This window comes from Cantharellus anzutake (assembly GCF_015039405.1).
Source record: "Cantharellus anzutake strain C23 chromosome Unknown EI90scaffold_155, whole genome shotgun sequence".
In the NCBI taxonomy this organism is placed as follows: Eukaryota; Fungi; Basidiomycota; class Agaricomycetes; order Cantharellales; family Hydnaceae; genus Cantharellus; species Cantharellus anzutake.
In genome coordinates this window covers 87201-110585 of record NW_024067105.1, presented here as the reverse complement: position 1 = coordinate 110585, position 23385 = coordinate 87201, and the positions used below count along the sequence as shown (strand labels likewise).

General features: G+C 50.0%; 3 protein-coding genes across 3 annotated transcripts; 1 reads left to right on the top strand and 2 right to left on the bottom strand.

The window, feature by feature from the left end:
* Window positions 1–4199: 4199 nt before the first annotated feature.
* Window positions 4200–5476, bottom strand: EI90DRAFT_3136225 (uncharacterized protein; the record flags this gene model as incomplete). Its single annotated transcript, XM_039064775.1, has 3 exons — window positions 4200–4418; window positions 5137–5201; window positions 5248–5476. 3 exons carry the CDS (start codon window positions 5474–5476, stop codon window positions 4200–4202), a joined length of 513 nt encoding a protein of 170 aa, XP_038908523.1.
* A 5816-nt stretch (window positions 5477–11292) lies between these two features.
* EI90DRAFT_3136224 (uncharacterized protein) lies at window positions 11293–12422 on the top strand (the record flags this gene model as incomplete). Its single annotated transcript, XM_039064774.1, has 2 exons — window positions 11293–11352; window positions 12015–12422. The coding sequence occupies 2 exons, from the start codon at window positions 11293–11295 to the stop codon at window positions 12420–12422; spliced, it is 468 nt and encodes a 155-aa protein (XP_038908522.1).
* Window positions 12423–13394: 972 nt separating this feature from the next.
* Window positions 13395–14964, bottom strand: EI90DRAFT_3022445 (uncharacterized protein; the record flags this gene model as incomplete). Its single annotated transcript, XM_039057767.1, has 8 exons — window positions 13395–13494; window positions 13569–13807; window positions 13931–13960; window positions 13985–14272; window positions 14335–14532; window positions 14577–14588; window positions 14782–14850; window positions 14899–14964. 8 exons carry the CDS (start codon window positions 14962–14964, stop codon window positions 13395–13397), a joined length of 1002 nt encoding a protein of 333 aa, XP_038908521.1.
* Between the last annotated feature and the right edge of the window lie 8421 nt (window positions 14965–23385).

The window sequence follows — 23385 nt, the reverse complement described above, 5'->3', positions numbered from 1 at the left end:
AGAGTTTAACAGCCTATACCAGCATGGCTCAAGGGCGAGTAGTGTATGGATGCATGCTAGAGGTCCTGGGTTCAATACCAGGCTTGTCCATGATTTTATGTCCTTGCCACGTGACCTGGATTTGAAGCCATTTGAATTGGAGCTCCGGATAAGTCCAGTAGTCGCACTGGATACAATTTCGACAGAAATTAGGGACCCCCAGGACAACCAGCAATGGCACAATGCTCCACCTGAGTCGCTGAGGCCAAGGTCCTTCCATGCTAAGTCTCTGGTTCCATTCTGGAACTGTCCAAATCCACCATATCTAACACTCTAGGGGGGAGTGCTCAAAACCTGGAAGAAATCATACTCCCAGAAGAAAATCTTCGAAAAAAAAGACCTCATTGAAGTGATAAAGTCTGGCTACAAACAAAACCAGATATACTGGGAAATCCTAGAGAATCCTGGGAACTTCCAAAACTTCTCCATAAAAGATGGGCTGATAACCTGACTTGGAGAAGGAGGGAAAACCCCAATAGTAGTTCCAAAAGGGAACTATGAGAGGAAGTCCATTTGAGGAATAATCCTCAAAAACATCCATGAAACCCTTGGACACAGGGTCCAAGAAAATGGTGGAAATCCTCTGTCAACATTTCTGGTGGAAATTGATGAGGAAGGACACCCACCAAACAACAAAGAAAAGCACCAGGAGAAATCCTGCTCCACCCACTCCTGACCCCAGAAACTGATGTCTAATGTCCACCTGATCCCAATAAAAACAACAACGAATGCATTGGAATTGGCATTCATATTCCTTCATGAAGTAGTAAGGCTTCACGGATTACCACACTGGATTGTATCAGACCGAGACTCCAAATTCATGTCAAAATTCTGGTGCAAACTACACCGAATACTAGGTGTGCAGTTGAAATTCACAACTGCATTTCATCTGCAAGGCAATGGCCAAGCAGAGATAATGATACAAAACATAGTACAAATACTACATGCAATGGTCAGACCAGATCAACATGACTGGGTGGTGTCAGAGACCAGGTTCAGGACGAGTGACGACATCCCTGTGAACAGAGGGCTACAGCCTCAGCAACTTATGCCAGGAGTGCTGTGCCCACTAACATGTCAGTGCCCCAATTTGTGGACTGAGGGAGAACTAGTTTGAGGGGGGAAACTCTAGTTGATCTTTTTACTGAGGTGTAACATATCTACAAGTTATGTATATATATAGTTACAGGGGGAGTCTAGATGGTGGGCCTGTCCGAAAAGTTACAGATCCGCTGCATCACGTGATATCCATTGCAACGCGTTGCTATGCATCTCAATGACTTACAATGCCTCAGCCAAATGTTACAATGCATGTACCAAATGCCATTTCATGGTGTATGACATTGTAAATGACCCCTGTATTTGTGTAGCAACAAACAAACAGATGTATTTTAATTTATAGAAAGTTGAATGGATATTTAAGGTTGGTGTGTGGGTGCCGACTGTCAGGGGACGATGTTGTGGGGACAACTCCGTGTACCGCAAAAAGTCGGATTCTGCGGAATTTGGTCACTAACACGCAGTACATATCCGCTGACGCTCCCGATACTCATTATATCACTATCCAACACTCCATACACTCACTCCATATTTTTCCTTATTTTCCCCATCATTCCCGACAGCCCCAAGCCAAATTCCCACGCCCAACCACGCTGCCAATTTCACCCCCTCTCCACATCTCAAGAACCACTGCACCAAATGGGATGAATAAGGGCTCGTTGGAAAGCTGGAGACGAGGAGGTTGCTGACGGGAGGATAGGCGGGTGCTGTGGCGAACTGTTGCGGAGTTAATCTTCACAATTCCCATTTCGGACCCGTTGTCACATTTTCCCCATTCACTCATATTTCTTTTATTGTTTCTTTGTTCCCAATTGGATATTCATCATTTACGGTTGCCTAACGGCCCGTTTACATTCCCCCAGTCCATTCATTTCATTTCCAACATATATAAACTAGATAACAGCTTGTACATAACAAGTTAGTATTGAATAGACCCGTGAAGGGACAAGCAGAAGTTGCATCCAAGTGGCAAAGACGCCATCCACGACCCTAACGCCCCCTCTGAGCTAGTTGTTCACGTCTAAGACCCCTCACATCATAATACTCAGCCTTGACGTCCAAGAGAGACGTAGGTGAGTGTTTGTTTGAGGTTTTTGCAGACTCAGTAGCACCCACGGACCAAGACCTGGCCCAACGAACCACACCTGCGCACACTACCACCCTCCCCCTTCTCTCTGTCTCGAGTCTAGGCGATAGACCCGTTACAACGACTCCTGGGTCCCCATGACCCTCCCCTATGGCCCACAGCCTCAGGTCTGGCCAGCCCTATCCAGGGCATAATCTACTACTGTGGGTAAGGAGATGAGAAGGAAGCTAACTTCTCATCTTCCCAAAGTGGCCACAATATCAAGCAAACTTCCGGGGATACCCGGAAGTCACATGAAGGGGTAGAAACCGGGTCCGGAGCATGCGGCGCGTGGAGCGTGCGTGCATGCAGGAAGCGCAGCGGGTGGAAGTGGGTCCAGATGCGGGTCCGGGTCCGGGCTAATCAGGGTGTGTGCCCTGACACCAACCCAGTGATGGTAGAAAGTGAAATCCCTTTACCTGACCCTGCACCATACATAAGTAAATACAGTTGTTTAGAGTGAGGAATAATGATAAAGATGATTAAAAAAAATGAATGCACAGTGTAGGGGGATGACCTACCATACCTTACACACTGCCGGTTTTTGCGGTTCTCACCTTATATGAGTTCCCCACATGCAAAGACCCCCAAGACATTTATATTGGCTGTGCCCAAATTCTAAAATCAGTGCAACTCATCATGGAGTGATGATCTTGGGCTCATAAAATAAAGAAAATTAAGTTACCTGGGATTGCTAAGTTTCATGTCAGAGATGGGCCAGATCAGGACCGCACTGGAGCCTCTTTTCCAAAAGGCTGACATTGACTGACCACTCAGTCAATTTGGATGGTGATATCTATACTGGCAAAATAGTTGCATGGCTATGGAAAGTCAAAGTCTATGAGGGAATAGTCCAACTCAGCCTCAAGTGTGATGACTATTGTCATATCCCAGAATCCTGACCCCACATTACCCCACTTCTCTACACCATGTCAGGGCACACACCCTGACTAGCCTGGACCTGGACCCACTGTCAAAAACCCGGATCGTAGGGGTAAATGCGTGAGTCCGAATGCAGGCAGGGCTTAACTAGAGGGGGATCTGAGAGCTCCGGTAGTGGACCGAAGCTTCTCCAGGAAGCCTGGTTCTTGTCACGACCCGGCGTTCCCCGGGGCCAGACGACCTCCTCCCTGACCCTCTCCCACGCCCGAACACTCCCCGCACACTCCGCCCGCCGCCCGTCGCCATCTAACCACTTCCCGCCACCTCTCCACAACCCCTCTCTTGATTGTCGTTGAATGACCTAGCGGCGCAGAGCGCCGCGACCTGTTGTCCCATGTTTCGCCGCACCTTGTTGCCTCGCGGCGAAGGTCACGCTTGACCTTCGTTGTCTTGAACACGTGCTCTTTGTTTGTTTTCCTCCTTCTTTTCTCCGCCCGCAATCTCCGCGAGATCTGGTGACTTGTTCCCTATTCAGTTTCCTAGCGCTTATATACAGCTTGTAACTAATGCTTGTACTGTAGTTCGAAATCAACTAGAATTACCCCCTAGAGCTTACCTCTGTCCCCGCGAGACCTCTGACCTTCTAAGTATCAGGACCGCGTCGAGAACGAGGCGCAACGCTCCTCCTAGAGTCGTTGAAGCCGAAATCCCGGCTCACTCGCCTAAGTAGCCTCGGCCTCGAGATTGGTGGGGTTTATCCCTCGCTAAAGCTCGGTCGGGTGTAGGACGCCTTTACCACTAGCGGGCAACGCTCGGTCGCCTACGGCTACCCTCGGCGAACCTTCGCACGGTTCTGACAGTTCTGCTGGATGGTACAAGAGGCTCTAAGAAGGACGCGGCCTCAGCAACTCGGAGGGAGCACTGTGCCTCCGTTATGTCTCAGTTAGTCCTTGTATTTCTTATGTCTGAGGTATCTTGTAGAACGGGAACAGGATTCACTCAGAGGGACTTTGGGTAGCATTTTAGTCAAGATTAGAACTGAGGAACTACAGGTTCTAATCTACGGGTATTTATGAAGGGGAATGGAAAGGACTTAGTCAAAGTCCGAATGACAATAGGACAACACCGAAAGGTGCCGAATGATACCGAGAGGTACCGAAAGGTCCCAAACGATATCTTTAACAGGGAACCGAGGTGTCGGACCAAGGAGGGCAGAGTAAGAGGCCGGAAAATGAATGGGAACAAGAAATGGGTAAGGGGGGTTAGCCGACTGAATGGTAAAGAGGATAGTTGTGCTAAGAATGGAAGGTGACTAATAAGTGATGACGTGAGTGAGATCACCGAAGGATGTGGGTAACTCCGAAAGCGGAGTTGCATATCCAAAGGATGTTGGGTGACTCAAATAAATGAAATGGGTGGAGAAATGGTTTAAGGGTATGTCACAGGATGTCGGAGGTCCATCAGGATATCGGAGCAAATCCAGAGTCTCCAAATGTTCCGACTTGGGAACGAGCTTCCGGGATGGGAGTGGCCAAGGTTCAGTGTGCCACAACCAGACCGGAGCTGAGACAGTCAGGAGGGAAGGTGACTTGGGGAGTGGGGAGGCATGGTGTAGGGGATGGTGAAGTTGTTAGGAAGGTGTGGTGTGGTGGGAGTGCGCGGGGTTGGGATTCCGGGATATGACACCCACTACACTTCCCATGTGCATTCCTGCACTGTGTTAGAACTGGGCAAGGGTGTCATATCTGTACATACTTGATCCCGAACCAACTCCTGGACCTCCTTCTTCACCACCTCCAGAGTCCTACCCTACCGCTGTCCATTCCGATATTCACCTTCAGTCCTGACACCACACCTCCTCTCACCCCTCATGCCACCTCCACTCCTCCGTCCTTCTCCTATCCTATCTCCGTCCGCTCCGATACTCACCTCGGACCGAACACCACACCTCTCCCACTCCTCTTCCTCCTCACAACACCTCCACCCTTCTGTCATTCTCCTACCCTTCACCTGTCCGCTCCAATACTCACCTTCAGACCTGACACCTTTCCTCTCCTCCACTCCTTTCCCCTTTCCTCTTCCCTCTGGCCCTCTTCTGCCAACCTTCCGCCAAGTTACGACCTTCCACTGCTGTCCCGTACCTTGTACTTGGACACTGCTTGTACCTTCGCTCCAAGACTCCATCATAGTTCCTACCTCGGACTTTGACTCCACCTCGGCTTTAGTCCATTGCATTGGTGACCTCATAAACACCATTGCCAATATTCCTCGGACTTTCAACCCCGCCTCTGTAACCTCCATAACCTCCGCAACCTCCGAGCTCCACGGATCATCTTCGGCACTTTCGCTGCTTGTAATAGGGGGGCTCATGGTTGAATAAATTCACCTAAACTGGATCTCAAGTGAGATTTCTCAAGTGAACCTGAAGTGACAAAAGTGCGTCAAAACTAGATCTAAAGTCACCACTTTAGGTCCTTCTCGACTTGGGGCTCAGGAGCCCCAATTCGCCTAAAGTCACCCATCTAAACTCGGCTTTAAAACTGAGTAAGTCCGCATTAACACTAACTGTACAGTTTGCTACCTAGGTCACCTGTCCGTTCCCTTCACCATGCTGCTGCTGCTGCTCGACATGGATATTGTTGTCACTGTTGTCATCAGTGTCCAAACTGGAACTCAAGAGTGGATCCTTAATTTTAGACATTGGCATTGTTGATGGTGACATGCATGTATTCACAGAGCATGCTGGAGGGCTGCATGTTGTCATGGCAGATGCGACACAAGGACGAAGGGGGAGGGGGCAGCTTCAGCCAAAGCATCAGAGGCACTAGTTTCATGTTCACTGTTTCCTTTGTTGTTGTCACAACCAACAAATCCTGGGGCTCCATCAGCAGCGAACCAATGCCGATAGGCGAATCTGCTGACCCAAAACCCATCCTAACCAGCCCCCAACCCCATGTCTGGCCCCCTGCCTTACTGCGTGAGACTTGGCCAATAATCAGAACCTAGACCCTGCCAGTATTCCGACCTTACCTCCAGTTCCTGAGCCCTTGGCACTCCTGGCATTCAGTCATGCCTGCCTTGTCTCCATCTGAACCACACTCATCGCTTCCCACTATGTGGTCACAGCCATGCCCCACTTCTGTGCATTCTGCACCCTCTGCCCACTCCGCACCCTCTGCCCATCTCTGCACCCTCTGGCCACTTCTGGTTGCCCTTGACACCTCTGTGTCATATCCATACAATCCCAACCTCCGCTCTGGGCTCCCGGAACTCCGAACCTGACTTCCGGAACCCTACTTCCCTTCCGTCACCTTCGGTCCGACTCCGGAACATTCCGGGTCCGACCCCAACCTCGACACCTTCCAGACGAGTATGCAAAACCTATGCTCCTGACTCCAGACCTCCACTCCGGAATCCCATTCGCGTCTCTGTCCCCGGAACCTCCGGTCTTAGCTCCAACCTCGGACTTTGACCCCACCTCCGCTTATACCCATTGTATTGGTTAGCTCATTCCATTTAATTATGTTTGCCAATATTCCGGAGTTTAACTTCCGAGTTTGGACTTTCCGGACTTATGTCGGACCTTGCAACTATTGCATTGCTCCATTCAATTCTGCTATTCTCCCTCATTCCTATTTGGGCTGCTGCTTCCTTTCTATTCAGTCAGCTAGCCATTCCCCACTCCCAACCTCCTTCCTTCCTCCTTGGGCCTTGGCCCTTCACTCCTCCTTTGGGAAACACCATTGAGTCAAACCCTTGACCCTTGGTGTTGTTCCTCTTTCCATCTCCCTTTGTCTCCTTTTGTCCTACCCTTGTTCCTTTTGATTCCGGACCCCTCCTTATATACAATGTACCTAGTAACTTGTAACCTCAGTCCGAAATCGACCTGAATTCCCCCCAAGAGACTTTCCCTCTGCTAGATCCGAAATTAGGGACCCCTAGGACAACCAGCAATGGCACAGCGCTCCGCCTGAGTCACTGAGGCTGAGGTCCTTCCATGCTAAGTCTCTGATTCCTCTCCGGAGTCGTCTGAATCCGCCCGTTCTAACACTCTGGTCAGGTCAACACTCCCACTCCCCTCTGTACCTCTGTTGGCCTTCATGCTGTCCTTGTGTGACAGTGCTGGCAGATCAACCTCTGTTTGCAGACTTGTGTTGGCACCGCACCAACCCCGCTTATTTGCGGACTTGTATTGGTGCTGCGCACTGACCCCCGCTTTTGTCCTTTGTCACTTGGCAACAGAACATTCATTCCCTGCTGAGTGCCTATCATGTTCACCCCAATATTGGCATTTGATCTGTGTGCTATTGCACTTTCCTATTCATTCATTTAATATGTCAATATTGGTACTTGATCCGCTTTGACCTTATTCATTCCTTGCCTCCCATTTCCCAGGTTCTTGTCCTTGGTTTAGTTTGACAAGTCCCCACTCATTTCCGCTTATTTCCGTACCGGACCGACTGGTCCCTCTTTTGATTTCTCTTACCTACTTATACCTTGTAAATACTTTCGGGGACCTCAGTCTGAAATCAACTAGAGTACCCCCCCTGTCTGGTCTGAGTCTCTCCTTCTGTAAAGGGGGCTTCCCCCCCTCTGAGTCCGTGCTCACGGAGTCCGCGCTCCTCCTACAGTTCCACTCCACCTGCAAGTCTTGTTTGAAGTCCGCTGTGAGTGTCAATCTGTAAATACGGGATCTCCCCCAAACATCAAGCTCAGGGCACAGTGCTCCACCTGAGTCGCTGAGGCCGCGATCCCACTCTGCTAACCTTGAACAGCACTTCCGGATGTGCTGCATATTTCCGCCCGCATATCCGCACATGCGCTCCAACAGACCTCTGCATCACCTCCGATCTCAACTCAGACAGAACCCAATCCATCTTCCATCTATCTTCTGACAGTTTGTCCGACTCTGACAATAATCCAGTCTCTGACAGTTGTCATTAGCCCAATGGATTGTACATTACACCTATATAAACAACATTGTGCTCTAGCTTGACTTCACGCTCCCATTCGCCCAATTCTTCGTCAAAAGAACCAGTTCAAAGGCTTGACTCAGTCGCGATGGCAATTGATTCTATGTAATGTGTTCAACGTTGTAACGGGGATTTGCTGGTGTACCATAAACAAGCCAAATCCCGCGATTCTACCACCTTTAGCCAATGTTCTCTCCTGCATATTTCTTATTTTTCCTGATTTTTCTGATTCCATTTCTAGTCACTAGAGCCCGATGTTTCCCTTATTGTTTTTTCCTTATTTGTCATTTTCGGATTCTTCCATGATACCGTGACCAGCTGTATAGTTAGCTAGACAGCAGAATCCACTCCCAGTCAAACAAACCTGTGCAAGCGACCACTCCAACCCTCCCCCTCTCTTCTGTCTCGAGTCTAGTGGTGATAGACCCGTTACAACGTAAATATGCTCTGAGGTTGTTCCTCCAACAGAGCACACCATGTGTATGAGGAGCTGGCAGTCGGAAGTAGATGGCATTCGGATGTATAGTGATTGCATGACACAGAATGGACCGGACTTATGAGATCCAGGCCTGAGCTACTTTGGACACACTTTAGAACCACTCTAACTGTGAGTGCCCTTGAAGCAACCTAAACTCGCTCTAAACTGAGGCCCCACTTGAGGTGGAATTTAGGTCAATTTTGAACAACTTCAGAACCCAGTTTAGCTCCACTTTAATCAACCGTGAGGCCCCCTAATGTATCTTTCACGTTTCCCCCTCATCCCTATTTGGACTGCTGCTTCTTCCCATTCTAGCCAGTTAGTCATCATCCCCACTTCCCCTCATCCTCCTGCCCCTCTGGGCTTCACCCTCCTTACCTCCTTTCGGATGTACCACAGGTTCTGCCCTATGACCTTCGGTACCGCTCCGCTTCTGTCATCCCTTTGTCCCCGTTCAGACACCTTTGTTCCGATTTGGACCCCCTTTGTTTCCTTGTGCCTTTGCCCTCTCCATTATATATATCGGTGCTTGTACATACTCGTTTTAGGCCTTAGTCTAAAATCGACCTGAAATGCCCCCTGGAGACTTCCTGCTCGCTGCCTATGAAATTAAGGACCAAATGGACAAACAGCAATGGCACAGCGCTCCGCTTGAGTTGCTGAGGCCAAGGTCCCTCCTTGCTAAGTCTCTGGTTCCCCTCCAGAATTGTCCACCCTCACCCAGTTCTAACAGAGGGCAGAGGGGAACTGGAGACTTAGCAAAGAGGGACCTTGGCCTCAGCAACTCAAGTGGAGTGCTGTGCCATTGCTGTTTGTCCATTTGGTCCTTAATTTCAGAAGCGGTGAGCAGGAAGTCTCTAGGGGGCATTTCAGGTCGATTTTGGACTGAGGGTCCAAAATGAGTATGTACAAGCACCTGTATACTGTACCTGCATGACCAATTACTGGTCACGCATCACACGCACCTTCCGGTCCGGCTGTAAGTGGGCTGTTGTCATGCATCACACTGACCTTCCAGTTGAATGATCCTTGTCACACCATTTTTTTTGGTGCCTAAGTGGCTGTGTTAAATCGGATTAAATTCAATGAAAACACAAGCTGTCTGCAAGGAAGTAGTTTTTTTGGTGTAAAATGTATCAACACGAAAATTTGCCAGTTGGACATTTCCAGCGCCACTGTGGCTGGTGTCACACCAACCTTGCCACCTCTTCCGGTTGCTTGTCACACGTCACAAGGAGAAGCTGGTTGACTATTTTGTGTCGCACTCGGAACCTCAGCCGGTAATTGGTTGTGCGGGTACAGTATAGTGGGGAGACAAAAGCACAAGGAAATCGAAGGGTGTTAGATCGGGCAGATTCAGACAACTCTGGAATGGAATCGGAGACTTAGCATGGAAGGACCTTGGCCTCAGCAACTCAGGTGGAGCACTGTGCCATTGCTGGTCTGGGGGTCCCTAATTTCGGATCTAGCAAAGGAAAGTCTCTTGGGGGGAAATCAAGATCAAGTCGATTTCGGACTGAGGTTACAAGTTACTATGTACATTGTATATAAGGAGGGGTCTGGAATCAAAAGGAGCAAGGGTACTCCAAAAGGAGCTGGAATGAGGAACAACACCGAGGGTCAAGGGTTTGACTCAATGGTGTTTCCCAAAGGAGGAGTGAAGGGCCAAGGCCCAAGGAGGAAGGAAGGAGGATGGGAGTGGGGAATGGCTGACTGACTGAATAGAAAGGAAGCAACAGCCCAAATAGGAATGAGGGAGAGTAGCAGAATTGAATGGAGCAATGCAATAGTTGCAAGGTCCGAAGTAAGTCCGGAAAGTCTGAACTCGGAAGTTAAACTCCGGAATATTGGCAAAGGCAATTAAATGGAATGAGCTAACCAATACAATGGGTATAAGCAGAGGTGGAGTCAAAGTCCGAGGTTGGAGCTAAGACTGGAGGTTCCGGAGACAGAGATGCAAACAGGATTCTGGAGTGGAGGTCCGGAGTCAGGAGCATAGGTGTTGCATACTCATCTGGAAGGTGTCAAGGTTGGGGTCGGACCCGGAATGTTCCGGAGTCGGACCGAAGGTGGTGTCAGAGCTGGAGGTGGGATAACCTCTTGGAAGTTGGCAAGGAGAAGGTGATGGAAGGGAAGTAGGACTCCAGAAGTCAGGTTCGGAGTTCTGGAGCCTGGAGCGGAGGTCAGGATTGTATGGATATGACAAAGGGGGTCAGAATCGGAACAAAGGCATCCAAATGGAGACAAGGGGATGATGGAAGCAGAGCGGTACTAAAGGTCATGGGTTAGACTCTGTGATCCATCCAAAAGGAGGTAGGGAGGGCAAAGCCCAGAGGGGCAGGAGGATGAGGTGAAGTGGGGTTGATGACTAACTGGCTAAAATGGAAGGAAGCAGTAGTCCAAATAGGGATGAGGGGAAAGTGTGAAGGATACAGTACAAGCGGTGAGAGTGCTGAGGGCATTCTGTAAAACTCAGAGGTAGTGGAGCTTACAGAGGTTATGGAGTCCAAGTTGGAAGTCTGAGAAATATTGGCAATGGAGTTTACATGAAGTGAGGTCACCAATACAATGGACTTAAGCTGAGGTGGAGTCAAAGTCTGAGGTCGGAACCATGACAAGATCTCAGAGCAAAGGTATGAGTGGTGTCCAAGTACAGGGTACAGGACTGTGGTGGAAGGTTGTAACTTTGGCAGAGGTTGGCAGAAGAGGGGTGGAGGAGAGGAGTAAGAGGAGTGATGTCAGGTCCGAAGGAGGATATCAGAGTGGACGGGGATAAGGGAGGAGAGGGATGGAAGGTGAGGAGAGGAGTGGCATCATGTCCGAAGGCAGATATCAGAGCGGATGGGGGTAAGCTAGGACTCTGGAGGTGGTGGAGAGGGTCCAGAAGTTGGATTGGGATCGGGTATGTATGGATATGACACACTGCATGCTCTGTGCGCCACATGATCTGGCCCCAGATCCTGCCCTCATGTGACTTCCAGGTATCCCCAGAAGTTTTCGCCATATTGGGGCCACTGTGGGAAAGTGAGAAGTTAACCTCCTTCTCACTTTCCTACCCACAGTATAGTTATGCCCTGAGATGGGCTGTGTTTTCAGGTTAGGCTGTGGGCCATAGAGAGGGGTCATGGGGACCCAGGGTTCATCCCCTGACACACCACTCCCTTCAACATTACTATACCCTGTCCCAGTTCCCTCCACTGTTCCACTCCACTTCCACTTCCACTGCCCCTGCTCTGGACTAGTCCTTGACACTGGCACCCTTAGCCATCTCCACCCCAGATGCTCGGACCTGAGCCAGAACCTTCTATCCATTTCATTTATTGGAGTCACCCAATATTCCTTGGATGTGTAACTCCAGTTTCAGAGCTATGTATCTGCATCCCCAGCGACTCTACCCTTCACTTCTTGATTAGTCATCTTCTGTTTCTCTCATGACTGATGTCTTCTTTCAATTCAGTTGGCTAACCTTGGTTACCCATTTCTTTTTCCCATTCATTCCTTGGCCTTCTTCTCTGCCCTCCTTGTCCTGACACTGTCATATCCATACAATCCTGACCTCCGCTCCGGGCTCCCAGAACTCCGAACTCCGACTTCCGGAGCCCTACTTCCCTTCCGTCACCTTATCCTTGCCGACTCCCAAGAGGTTATCCCACCTCCGGCTCAGACACCACCTTCGGTCCGACTCCGGAACATTCCGGGTCCGACCCCAACCTCGACACCTTCCAGACGAGTACGCAAAACCTATGCTCCTGACTCCGGACCTCCGCTCCGGTATCCCGTTCATGTCTCGTCTTCGGAACCTCCGGTCTTAGTTCTGACCTCGGACTTTGACCCCACCTCCGCTTATACCCATTGTATTGGTTAGCTCATTCCATTTAATTACCTTTGCCAATATTCCGGAGTTTAACCTCCGAGTTCGGACTTTCGGACTTACTCCGGACCTTGCAACTATTGCATTGTCCATTTCAATTCCGCTATTCTCCCTCATTCCTATTTGGGCTGCTGCTTCCTTTCTATTCAGTCAGCTAGCCATTCCCGACTCCCATCCTCCTTCCTTCCTTCTTGGGTCTTGGCCCTTCATTCCTCCTTTGGGAAACACCATTGAGTCAAACACTTGACCCTCGGTGTTGTTCCCCTTTCCATCTCCCTTTGTCTCCTTTTGTCCTACCCTTGTTCCTTTTGATTCCGGACCCCTCCTTATATACAATGTACCTAGTAACTTGTAACCTCAGTCCGAAATCGACATGAATTCCCCCCCAAGAGACTTTCCCTCTGCTAGATCCGAAATTAGGGACCCCTAGGACAACCAGCAATGGCACAGCGCTCCGCCTGAGTCGCTGAGGCCGAGGTCCTTCCATGCTAAGTCTCCGATTCCATTCCGGAGTCGTCCGAATCCCCGCATTCTAACAGACACCTGGGTTCCCTGTTCAGGTTATCCCTTGGCACCTTTCAGAACCTTTCAGTACCTTTTGGACTTTGTGTAAAGTCCTCTATATATACCTGTAGTTTAGAAACCATTGTACCTTAGTGTTAGACGCTGGTCCAGGGTTGGCACCAAAGGTTGCCATTGCAGGCTGCTATAGGCCGCGATGGCCATGATGCCATGAACAAGGCCTGAGGGTAGGGCATTTGGCCTCAGCGACTCTAAAGGAGCGCTGTGCCCCCTAGCTGTCTCTTGGCCCTCATTTCAGACTCACTGGGGTTGCCTTGCTGGGGTCAGGACTTGGGGGTCATGGTCAAATCGATATTAGAGCTAAAGTACTATAATGTATCATACAGGATATATATAGGAAGAGGAAATAGGCTTCTTCTCACTTTCACACTTCAGACTAAGTGGTCAGGGACACTCACCCCACAACAGGACCACCACTATGCACAGCCATTTCTCGTCCCACCAAGTCCCCAGCACCAGGACTTTGCTGCTTTCAGAGCTGTCCCTGACAAGATGTTACACATAGAGACTAACATTACATGCAGACAAAGAATTTGAGGAGTTGTACATTGACAGTACCTATTCATCACCATGTGTAGTGCTGTTGCCTCCATGACGTCCATAACCTCTGCAACTGCTGCTACCCTGGGCTCCACCTCTCTGGGCTCTCCTTCCACAACTAACTTCTCGAGAACTGTCATTTCCAGAAGTGTCACCTGTGTGGGCCTGGCCTCTGCACCCATACCTTGTCTCCCTCCCCTCATCCAGGCTGACTGGGGTAGCCACCACTTCAGTCTGTACATCTGGTTCTGGACCTTCTGCAAAATTGTCAGTACCAAAATATATAAGGAAAAATGGCTGAACACACGAGGCATTTCAGAGGAAACATTAACATTGAGTGACACTGGATCTGCTTCCTATGGTAATTTTTTAGTACTCACACAGTGTGGAACTCTAGCCTGAATCAATTCCTGCAAATCTGATGGAAGACTCACATTACTGCCACTAAGCTCCATTTCTTCAAGAAGAGCACTCAGGCCCAAAGAAAGACTTCCAGCTCGTCCTGATGCATGTGCATCTCCTGCTCCTGCAGGAGGACCAAACAACAAATGCTTGTACCAATCCATGGTCTTATGCATTGGTTGGACTGTGGTCATTTTCTCTCGGTGAAGTAGGGTAAGGATAAAATGGTAGAAGTTGAGAAGGATATCAACATAGTTGGTGGCACTGGGCTTGCCAGAACCAGAAACCATCTCAGTGTCACCAGACAAAATGAAATAAACCTGTTGTTTAGATATAATTGGTCAGCACAAGATTCTCAAGCAGAATTCTACTTATGGCATACCAGCATTGAAACAATGGCCAAAGTGCCAGGGGTTATTTCAGTTACCTCATACATACTCCCTAGTGCCCTTTGTAATGCATATAATTTTGCAGGCTCCCAATTCTCAAGCTCAGGGGATCCTGGAAAGGGGATGGAAGAAACAGGGCCATTGAGTGCAGAAGGACCAAAAATAATAACAATTATCCCCTTGTTGTAGCACTGTGAGTAAAATAATATGTATAACCCACAAGTGAAATACTTACAGCTGCAAGGACCTGTGAGTGAAACACATGTTGATGATGAGATCGGTCATTGTCTGGGAACAAGAACAAAGGCAAGTGGTCAAAGGGGTTGGTAGAATCAGGGATTACTCCCAAATATTCTTGAAGTTGTTCCACAGTTGGGCCATGACCCAACTTCAGCACTGGTATGCTTAGGTCCATGCCAAACAGTTGAAAACTTGATTACCGCAAGCAGCTCATCATTTGCCGCCTTCGTGCCCCAACAGCTGAAACAAACTAGTTGTACCAGACATGCCTAATTAGTGAAAGCCACAAGGAGAATCACTAGCACATGAGTACATACCTTTGCTGACCAAGGCATAGCTCCAGAATGAGTGCAGAGCTCATTTGTTAAGATAGGATATTTCATTGTGAGAATTTTGTGGACACAGAATTGATTGAAATTTTCAACAGATGAAAACATTTCTGTTGGTGCCCATGAGTGGAAATCACTGCTGAGTTCCACCAGAAGGGAAGCTTTTGATAAAAAAGGAGAATGGAAAATGGCATAAAGGGCTGCATATTTTGTGATCGAAGTCTCAATGCTTTCGAAAGTAGAGGCATCACCAGGGGTAGGGTCATCACTATCAGTGCCATTGTTGTTGGTGTCTCCAGCAACTTCGCTGTCATCAGCTTCACCATGCACATCAGTGTTGATGGGCAGATCAGACACAGTAGGTGGTTGCACTGGTGTAGAACTAGATGGTGCCTGGAAGCCATGGGATCAGAAGGCAGTAGAGCTTGGTGAGGCAGACATAGCAGTAGTGCTTGTGCTAATGAACCTAGTTGTGATTAAGGCTGGGGGAAAGGAACATCCCCAGTAAGTCTCAGCTATATACATGAAGAGCATGGTATTTAGGAAACCAAACAATACACCGGGATCACATGACCATAGAATATGCAAGAATATCACAGGGTGCAGGTAATCGGCATGTATGAATATAACCGGTAATATTCCCACGCATGTACACACAATTGGTCCATCAGCACAGTATCAGATTGTACAACAGTGCTGTGGTTGTTTTATGGGTGGATAGATAGCCAAAATTAGATTGCTCACATCTAATACTACCATACATTGAGTAAAATAGTAATATGTGGTACAGCGCTGACAGATGCGGCAACGGGTAATGGAATGTGTGACAAACGGCACTGGAGATGCCCCACCCAACCTAAATGTTGCACAAGCCCAATCAACTTGATGGAAGCGGTGGGAGGAAAATGGCTTGCAGATATGAGGTAGGATGCCAGACAGGGGGAGTTTGCAACAGTTCGGCCCGACACCAAATTGCCGATGGTGATGGTGTGCAATAGTTGAAGACCCCGGAGGTGATGGCAATGGCCATGATTTGGTGGGTGTGGGTGGTGTTGTGGCGGTAGTTGGAAGGTGCCCATGCCGGTCGGGTTGGTTCCAGGAAGGCCAGGGCATTATGATACAGTGGGTATGGAGTGGGGAGTGATGAGACAGCGGTGAGGATTCAATGTTGGTCAGCACAATGTACAGCAATGTCAAGGCAGTACCTGCGATATGACACCCAACGTCCCCATGTCATACCCAGGTGAGCCATTTCACAACATACTGAATGTTATGCACCTAATACCACTGAACAACCCCTCTCCATGGCGTCGAAGTCACCCAGCGCTCTGATCCACCTTGCCTGCAAGTGAGCAGGTATGGATTTTGGGCGAGATCTAGGTCGTGCAGGGTGGGGGTGCGTTGCGCAGGTTGATCGATAAGATGTTGATTGTTGGATGGTGGTGAAGGGATAGGCACAATTACAGATTGTGCAAGTGTGATACTAAGTTGCACAAATGATCGATCGGGTTTTGTGGTTGAGGCAAGTGGAGAGATGGAGGGAAAATGGGAATGAGATAATGTGAGAACAGCGACACTCTCTGATAAGGAAGTGACCCGGTAAACACAATGAAAGGCGAAATGGGAATGGAGGAGGATAATGCCGAAAGTAGAACAGCGGATTCACTCTATGAGCCTGGTTCGGAGTCTCTCCGATGTCTCTAGCTGTATATAAGAAACCTAAGGTTGACCCTGAATCAGTAAGGGCTCGCTGGCTGAGTGGTAATGTATGTATTCTTGTAGTCATAGTATATTGTGTAATACATTGTATGTCAGCCTAACGCTCCCATGGTAACTCCAAGGTCCGGTGTTCGAGTCCCAAGTACGACAATGCAATATAATAAATTACTTTTTACCGCAATACAACCCCTAGTGTTGTAATGTATTGAAACCTAATGGGTCACGTTGTAATGTATTTAACCCAATAGGCCATGTTGCAATGGAACCAATGTATTGCAATGCTGTGGGTCATGTTGCAATGTATTGGGCCCCGGCCTCTGCCGTTGCAATGTTTAAGTGTTCGATGCAACTGTTGCATCGCCCCATACCTGTTTTGGTCATTGCATCACGTTGCAATGTATTGATGCGGATTTGAACTTTTTCCGACACCCATAAATGGCAGGGGCCAGGCAGAGTGGACCTAATGGAGTTACAGGTTAGCCAATTGAAGGTAGACTTGCAGGGCAGGCAACTAAATTACCCAGTGGAGGCAAGGGTGTCACGGTGTCACGGCCATGCATTCCGGCCCATTAGCCGCCCATCCCGATGCCGCCCGAGCCCGTTCCCGCTATGCGAGCGTGAGCGCGAGCCCCAACCTCAGCCCTATCCTCCCTGAGGACTCCCTGCTCACTTCCCCGCTTGCCCCTAGGCTCCCCTACACTTGGCCAACTCCCCTGCTGCTGCACCAACCTTCCCACCCTGAGTCCGCCTCCGGCACCATGCCCAGCGCAACTCCCCTACCCCGCCCACTTGGCCCCTACAGGGCCACTATCATCCCCGTGCCCGACTCCGGCCCAACTCCGAGTCCAGCGCCGCTACGATACCATCGCCGCTATCGCGGCCCTATGCTCTTTCCTTTATTTATCTGTTATTGTTTGTTTTGACCCTCGGTCATTGCCGGCCGCTATGCGGCCAACCCCGCTCCTTCTTCTTGTTTGCTTCTGGACCCTTCGGCCTCCGGCCCGGGTCCGCTTCCATTCATTTCTTCTTCCTATATATATCCTGTATGATACTTTATTGTACCTTAGCTCTAATATCGATGTGACCACGACCCCTAAGTCCTGACCCCAGCAAGGCAACCCCAGTGAGTCTGAAATGAGGGCCAAGAGACAGCTAGGGGGCACAGCACTCCCTTTAGAGTTGCTGAGGCCGAATGCCCTACCCTCGGGCCTTGTTCACGGCATCACGGCCATCGCGGCCTATAGCGGCCCACATAGGCGACCCTCGGTGCCGACCCCGGACCAGTGTCTAACACATGGCCATGCATTCCGGCCTGTTAGCCACCCGTCCCGATGCCGCCCGAGCCCATTCCCGCTATGTGAGCATGAGTGCGAGCCCCGACCTCAGCCCTATCTTCCATGAGGACTCCCTGCTCACTCCCCCGCTTGCCCCTAGGGGGGCTTCTTTTTTGGTTGTTCTTGAGCTCTTGCTCGAGTTTTCCATCCATGTGATCTCGTCACATGGTCTTCGCTGACTCCAAGGGTATCTATGTTGCCCTTGTTCACTGTTCTCACTTTGTGGGACCAGAAGTCTAAGCTTACCTGGTTTTTGTTTAACCAGGGGGTGCCGAATATGGCATCGTATCTATCGATGTTAATTACATCGAAGTAGTGTTTTTCTGCATGGCCGTTGATCTCAACGTCCATGTTTGTTCCAAACAGGATCTGTGATCTTGTTCCTTTTGTCCCCATTTGAAGGATGACTGGGTTCTCCAGTTGGAGAATTGAGATGTGCTCCATGTGGACAAAGTCCGGCAATATAGCGTCTGTTTCGGCTCCAATGTCGAATAGCACATAGGCTTTTATGCCTGCTATTTTTATGTGAGCTGTCAGCGTTCTCTGTGTTGAGAGTGGTCTGTTTGTGGGGTATTTTCCTGCGTCTTTTGAGATGCGGAATTTTGCATCAAACAAGGGGGTCTGGGTTTTGGTGAACTTTTGGTCCTTCCCTTTCTCCTTGTTTTCCTTGGGTACTTTGGTGTATTTCCCCAAGGCATCTTTTTTTGGTGCTTCCACCAAGGATTCGGCGACTTTTTTGTCTGCCATGTTTTCTAACTGGCATGCTACAGCCAGTTTGATTTTGTAATTTATGTCATCATGATCGATGACTGACATTGGGCCCATCCTTATGGTCCCAACATTGACTTCCTCACCCTCTGAGTCGGGTGAGTATTTTCGTATGGGTCCTCTACTTCGAAGCTTGATGCTCCGGAGTTACCAGAGTTGTTCTCTGGTTTCTCGTCTGATGAGTCTTCCGACTCTTCTTCTGTTGTGGTCGCAATCTCCATGGCAGCTATGTGCCTTGGTTTTTCATCGCTTGTTGCATTGTGTCTTGGGCAATCTTTTGTTTTCCCTATTTTGCCGCATTTGCTGCAAATTGGAACTGACTTTTGGTCGGTTTTTGTTACGGATACGGAGTCTCCAACGACCATATCCGTTGCATGGTCAAAGACTTCCCCTCTCTATCACTCCTCCCCTCTTTCTCCCTTCCGTCCTCTACCCCGATACCCTATCCCCCTTACCCGTTCTACCCCTTTCCCCCCCTCGTGCAAAGCTTTCCCCATTGGGGTTTTGGTGCTGGCCGAGGTTGTTTGTGTTTCGCGGGATTTCCCACAACCTTACCATTTGTAGATAGTCACGCGTCATGTACAGAAACCGCTGAAGGCGGTTCCCGCTAACTAACAACTGCTCTACAAACTGTCTCGTGTACCGTCTTCTGTATCAACCCTCCCTGTGACTCAACTGAACTCGTGTGACTGTACAACTCTCGATATGTCTTATAAGTCTGGTTATATCGAGTCCTCTAACGGCCCTCGCTGTGAGAACTCAAGGTCGAGAGTCGAAGACTCTCGACATGTGTACCGTCCTATTGAATCTGTACCCTATGGGTCTTCATCACTCCGCTCTCCCCCCAATACTCAACCTACGACGTCACCTCACGATCATGGAGATCATGAGTACTTTGAAGCCCACCTTCCCGTGATGCCGGCACGTTCGCTACACGAACGCCAAGTCGCCACCCATCCACCGTCTGTTCCTTCCTTCGCCAGTCATCATGTTTCCCCGCCAACAGTACGTTCCCTTTGGGAACGCCAAGTCACCGAAGGCCCTACTAGTCAATCCTCATTGCACACTTATGACATCAACCCGCTACCGGTACATTCGCACTGCGAATGCCAAGTACCTGATGGCAACTATATGAAGTTCTCACCCGTCTCGCAAGTCGCGACCTCGCACACGGTACGCTCCACTGAGGAGCGCCAAGTACCCGTGGCTGACCCGTCCGTCCTGGCATCTCCGACTACCTACCATCAATCCCTTAATAGCTCACTACGTCACCATTCACGATCGATGGGAAATCGATCGTCCACCCCCAGGCAAGACTGGGATCACTCATCGATTACATATCCTGTTATGGTACAGACCAGATATGACCTCACTCATCCTACTATAAGAACGGATCGAGGAATGGGGAATTTTCCCCATCCCCGTAACATTGGTGCCCCAACCCCGGTGTGAGAAACTCGCACCATGCCACCAAAGACGGTGTCCCTGTTGGGAGACGAACCAGTCACCCCGGCCCAAGTGACACACGAATTGTATCCTCCTTCCCACCCCACGAGGATTAGTCAGTCAGATCGTAGATCCAATTCAAGAGATACCTTGCCAGTAGGCGAAGACATGCATTCCTCGCCCAGTGCATTCCTACGACAACAAGCTCTCAGGCAAGTCATCGAAGCTCTTGGAGAGTTTGAAGGTGGAATTTTTGAGGATTCGAATAACTACATGAAACGCATACGAAATTGGCGTTGTCTCGCTCCCGCTGATCTCGAGAAAGAGTCTGTTGGAGCCGGTCTCGAAGGAGAGCCTTTGAGATATCGACTAGGGACCATCTGGCGGGTCGAGCTAACCGACCTGCTCATGAAAATTACCGAGTTCACCCAGCTAGCCACCAAGGCCAACTTAGCCGCAGGTGATTTCGTAGTGGATCCCCGAGGCGACCTAGCCCTGATATTCACCGTAAGAGGATGGTCGTCGCCTAAGGAGTTCAGCATTGCATGGAACTTCCTAGACCAGCGCTTCAATTCCTTCGAAAAACATTTCGATGCTATCAAGAAAGCTGCTCGTCCTTCACGGGAATTTGACGAGTCATGCATGAGTGGACTCAGGTTGGCAGATGTCTCGCCCGCCAGGTTTACGGATCCTGGGCAAGTCGAGGAGGCGTGGTCGACCGAAATGCGACCCACCCATCAACCTGAAGCCCTCCCATCGGGATGGACTACATTTGAGGATCTCATATCTCCTGCAGAGGAGACCACTTTCGTTCGTAAAGGCACCCTACCGTCTAGGGCCTTCCCGGTGCCTAGACCAAGCATCAATGTCGCTGCAGGGATGCTACTCAGAGATGAACCCTCGATGCCATTCGTCACAGTTCATCGAGAGACCAACGCTTTCGAGAACCCCAAGGAGAACATGGGTTACACGGAATTTGTGAAAGGTCTGAAGGTCGGAAGGAAGACAGAGTTGGGACCTATCGAGGAGAGACTCAATCCCGACAATCGTGGACCCGAACCCCCTCGTGTCTCTCACCATCCGGCGAATGAAGGACCCATTGGATCCAGAGATCCAGGTCATGATCCGAGACAGCCGCCTCCCAACCCCTGGCAGCCGCCACCACGAGGTGCGGGTCCACCACCCCCATCAGGACCACCACCTCCACCTGGACCACCTCCTCCGCCCGGTGGGGCTCCCTACCTGGGGCACATTCCACCCGTCAGATACGCTGGGGCACCGCCCCCTCCCCCGCCTCCCGGACCTGGAGCGTTGGCAGCGCCTCAGCAGAATCCTGGATACAGACCTCCTCCTCTCGACCGCATGCAACCTTACGTGGATCGCAAATATACTGCGTCAGACTTCCCGGAGTTCGATGGTTCGATTGACAGCTATATAATGTGGTGCAGTATATGTCGGAACCTGGCCAGGCACTCGCCTGCTTTCGCCCAACAAATGACCCGCGTACTTCCTGATCGTTTCAAGGGTGCTATGGCAGACTGGTGGTCGACTGTACCGGTCGCCGACAAGTTGTATTTTACCACCAATTGGGAAGATCTACACGGATATGTGCTACATTTCTTCTTAACACCCACCTTCCTCGACAAGATTCGAGATCGATTCCACGCTTGTAGGTACCGTAAGGGTGAAAGGTACTCTAAGGAGTCCCCACACGACTTCGCGACACGCAAACTACGACTCTTACGCATCCTATATCCACTCGCCGATGTTCCCGGACCAGAGGTCTTGAGGGGCGAGGCCCAAAGACTTCTAGAAGACATCCCGAAAGGATGGTGGGCCCATCTCAACATTGATCAGGTCGACACAGCCGAAGAACTCTTACGGCTGACTAAACTTAAGCATGACGAATTAGTAGCTAGCGACGAGTTCAGTATCGACGCTTTAGCAAACCGAGTCCCCCGCATTAATTTGGAGAGGAATAAACGCGGAGGAGGTCGTGTCGAGACCAGAAGCGTCACCGTCGCGTCCGGAAGCCAGACCTACCCTACGAGCGATTTCAAGTCGCGGAAGAAACCGCCCAGACCATGTCGGCACTGTGGAAGTGCGAACCATTGGGACAACGACTGTCCCCCTAGGAAGGCTGATCGAGCCAGGAACGACCGTAAGGAGCGTGACAACTCGTCCAAGTTGGAAAGTACCTACCGACGTGCTTATGCTGCCTTAGTGGAAGGTCAGGAAGCAGAATTCGCAGTGGCCTACACAGAGTTTTGTACCCTGTCCGATTCCGAATCGTCGGACATACCTGACATAGATAATGCCGAAGATTCTTCCTTTTCTTACATTGCGGCCTGTACGTGGAAAGAGATCCTGCCTGACGAGAGACTCATCGGGGCCGCCCTGGTCCCGGGTGAGATATATGAAGCCTGTAAGATATTCGAGCGACCCCCAGGTCAGCAGTCCTTAGGATCTGACGCTTGTCGAGTCCGCTGTCGTATCAACGCAATAGACGGGATCGAGATAGAAGCGTTGGCCGACTCTGGGGCAGCTTGCACGCTAATATCGACTGACCTGTACGACCGTATTAAAGGAGAAGGCACCCGCATTAAGCAAGGATTGAAATTGAATTTGGTTCAGCTAACAGGGAAGGCTAAATGCCAAGGCTACACGACGATTGACTTATACCTGCCCTCACAACGAGGTCACATCCTGTTGCGAGGTGTAGAAGCTTACGTACTCAAAGGGATGACCATCCCTCTGTTGATAGCCGAAGACGTGCAGACAGCGTTCCAGCTGCATACCATGTGTCCACCTGAACGAGAATTCTGGCAAGTGGCAGACTCAGACCACCAGGTTCCCCTCAAGAGCCAGATTCATCACGTGCCCATCTATCCAGTTATAGCCGGTCCTTCTCATTCTTGAGAACCTAAACGAGTGAACGTCTCGGGTACAGGTCGACTAAAAATCACGGAGGATGTGACCTTAGAACCGTACACAGTCCGCCTAGTTGGGGTCACTGGTAACTTCGACCACAACTCGGGAGTACGCCTCGTCGAAGGATGGAGGACGGGATGGAAGCAGGGTGACTGTCTGCCACCTCCAACCATGCTCGTAAACACCGCCCATCCCTTTAGGCTGCCCTTGACCAATCCAAACCCATACCCGATCAAAGTCCAGAGCGGGACAACGATAGCATCCATGTGCAATCCCA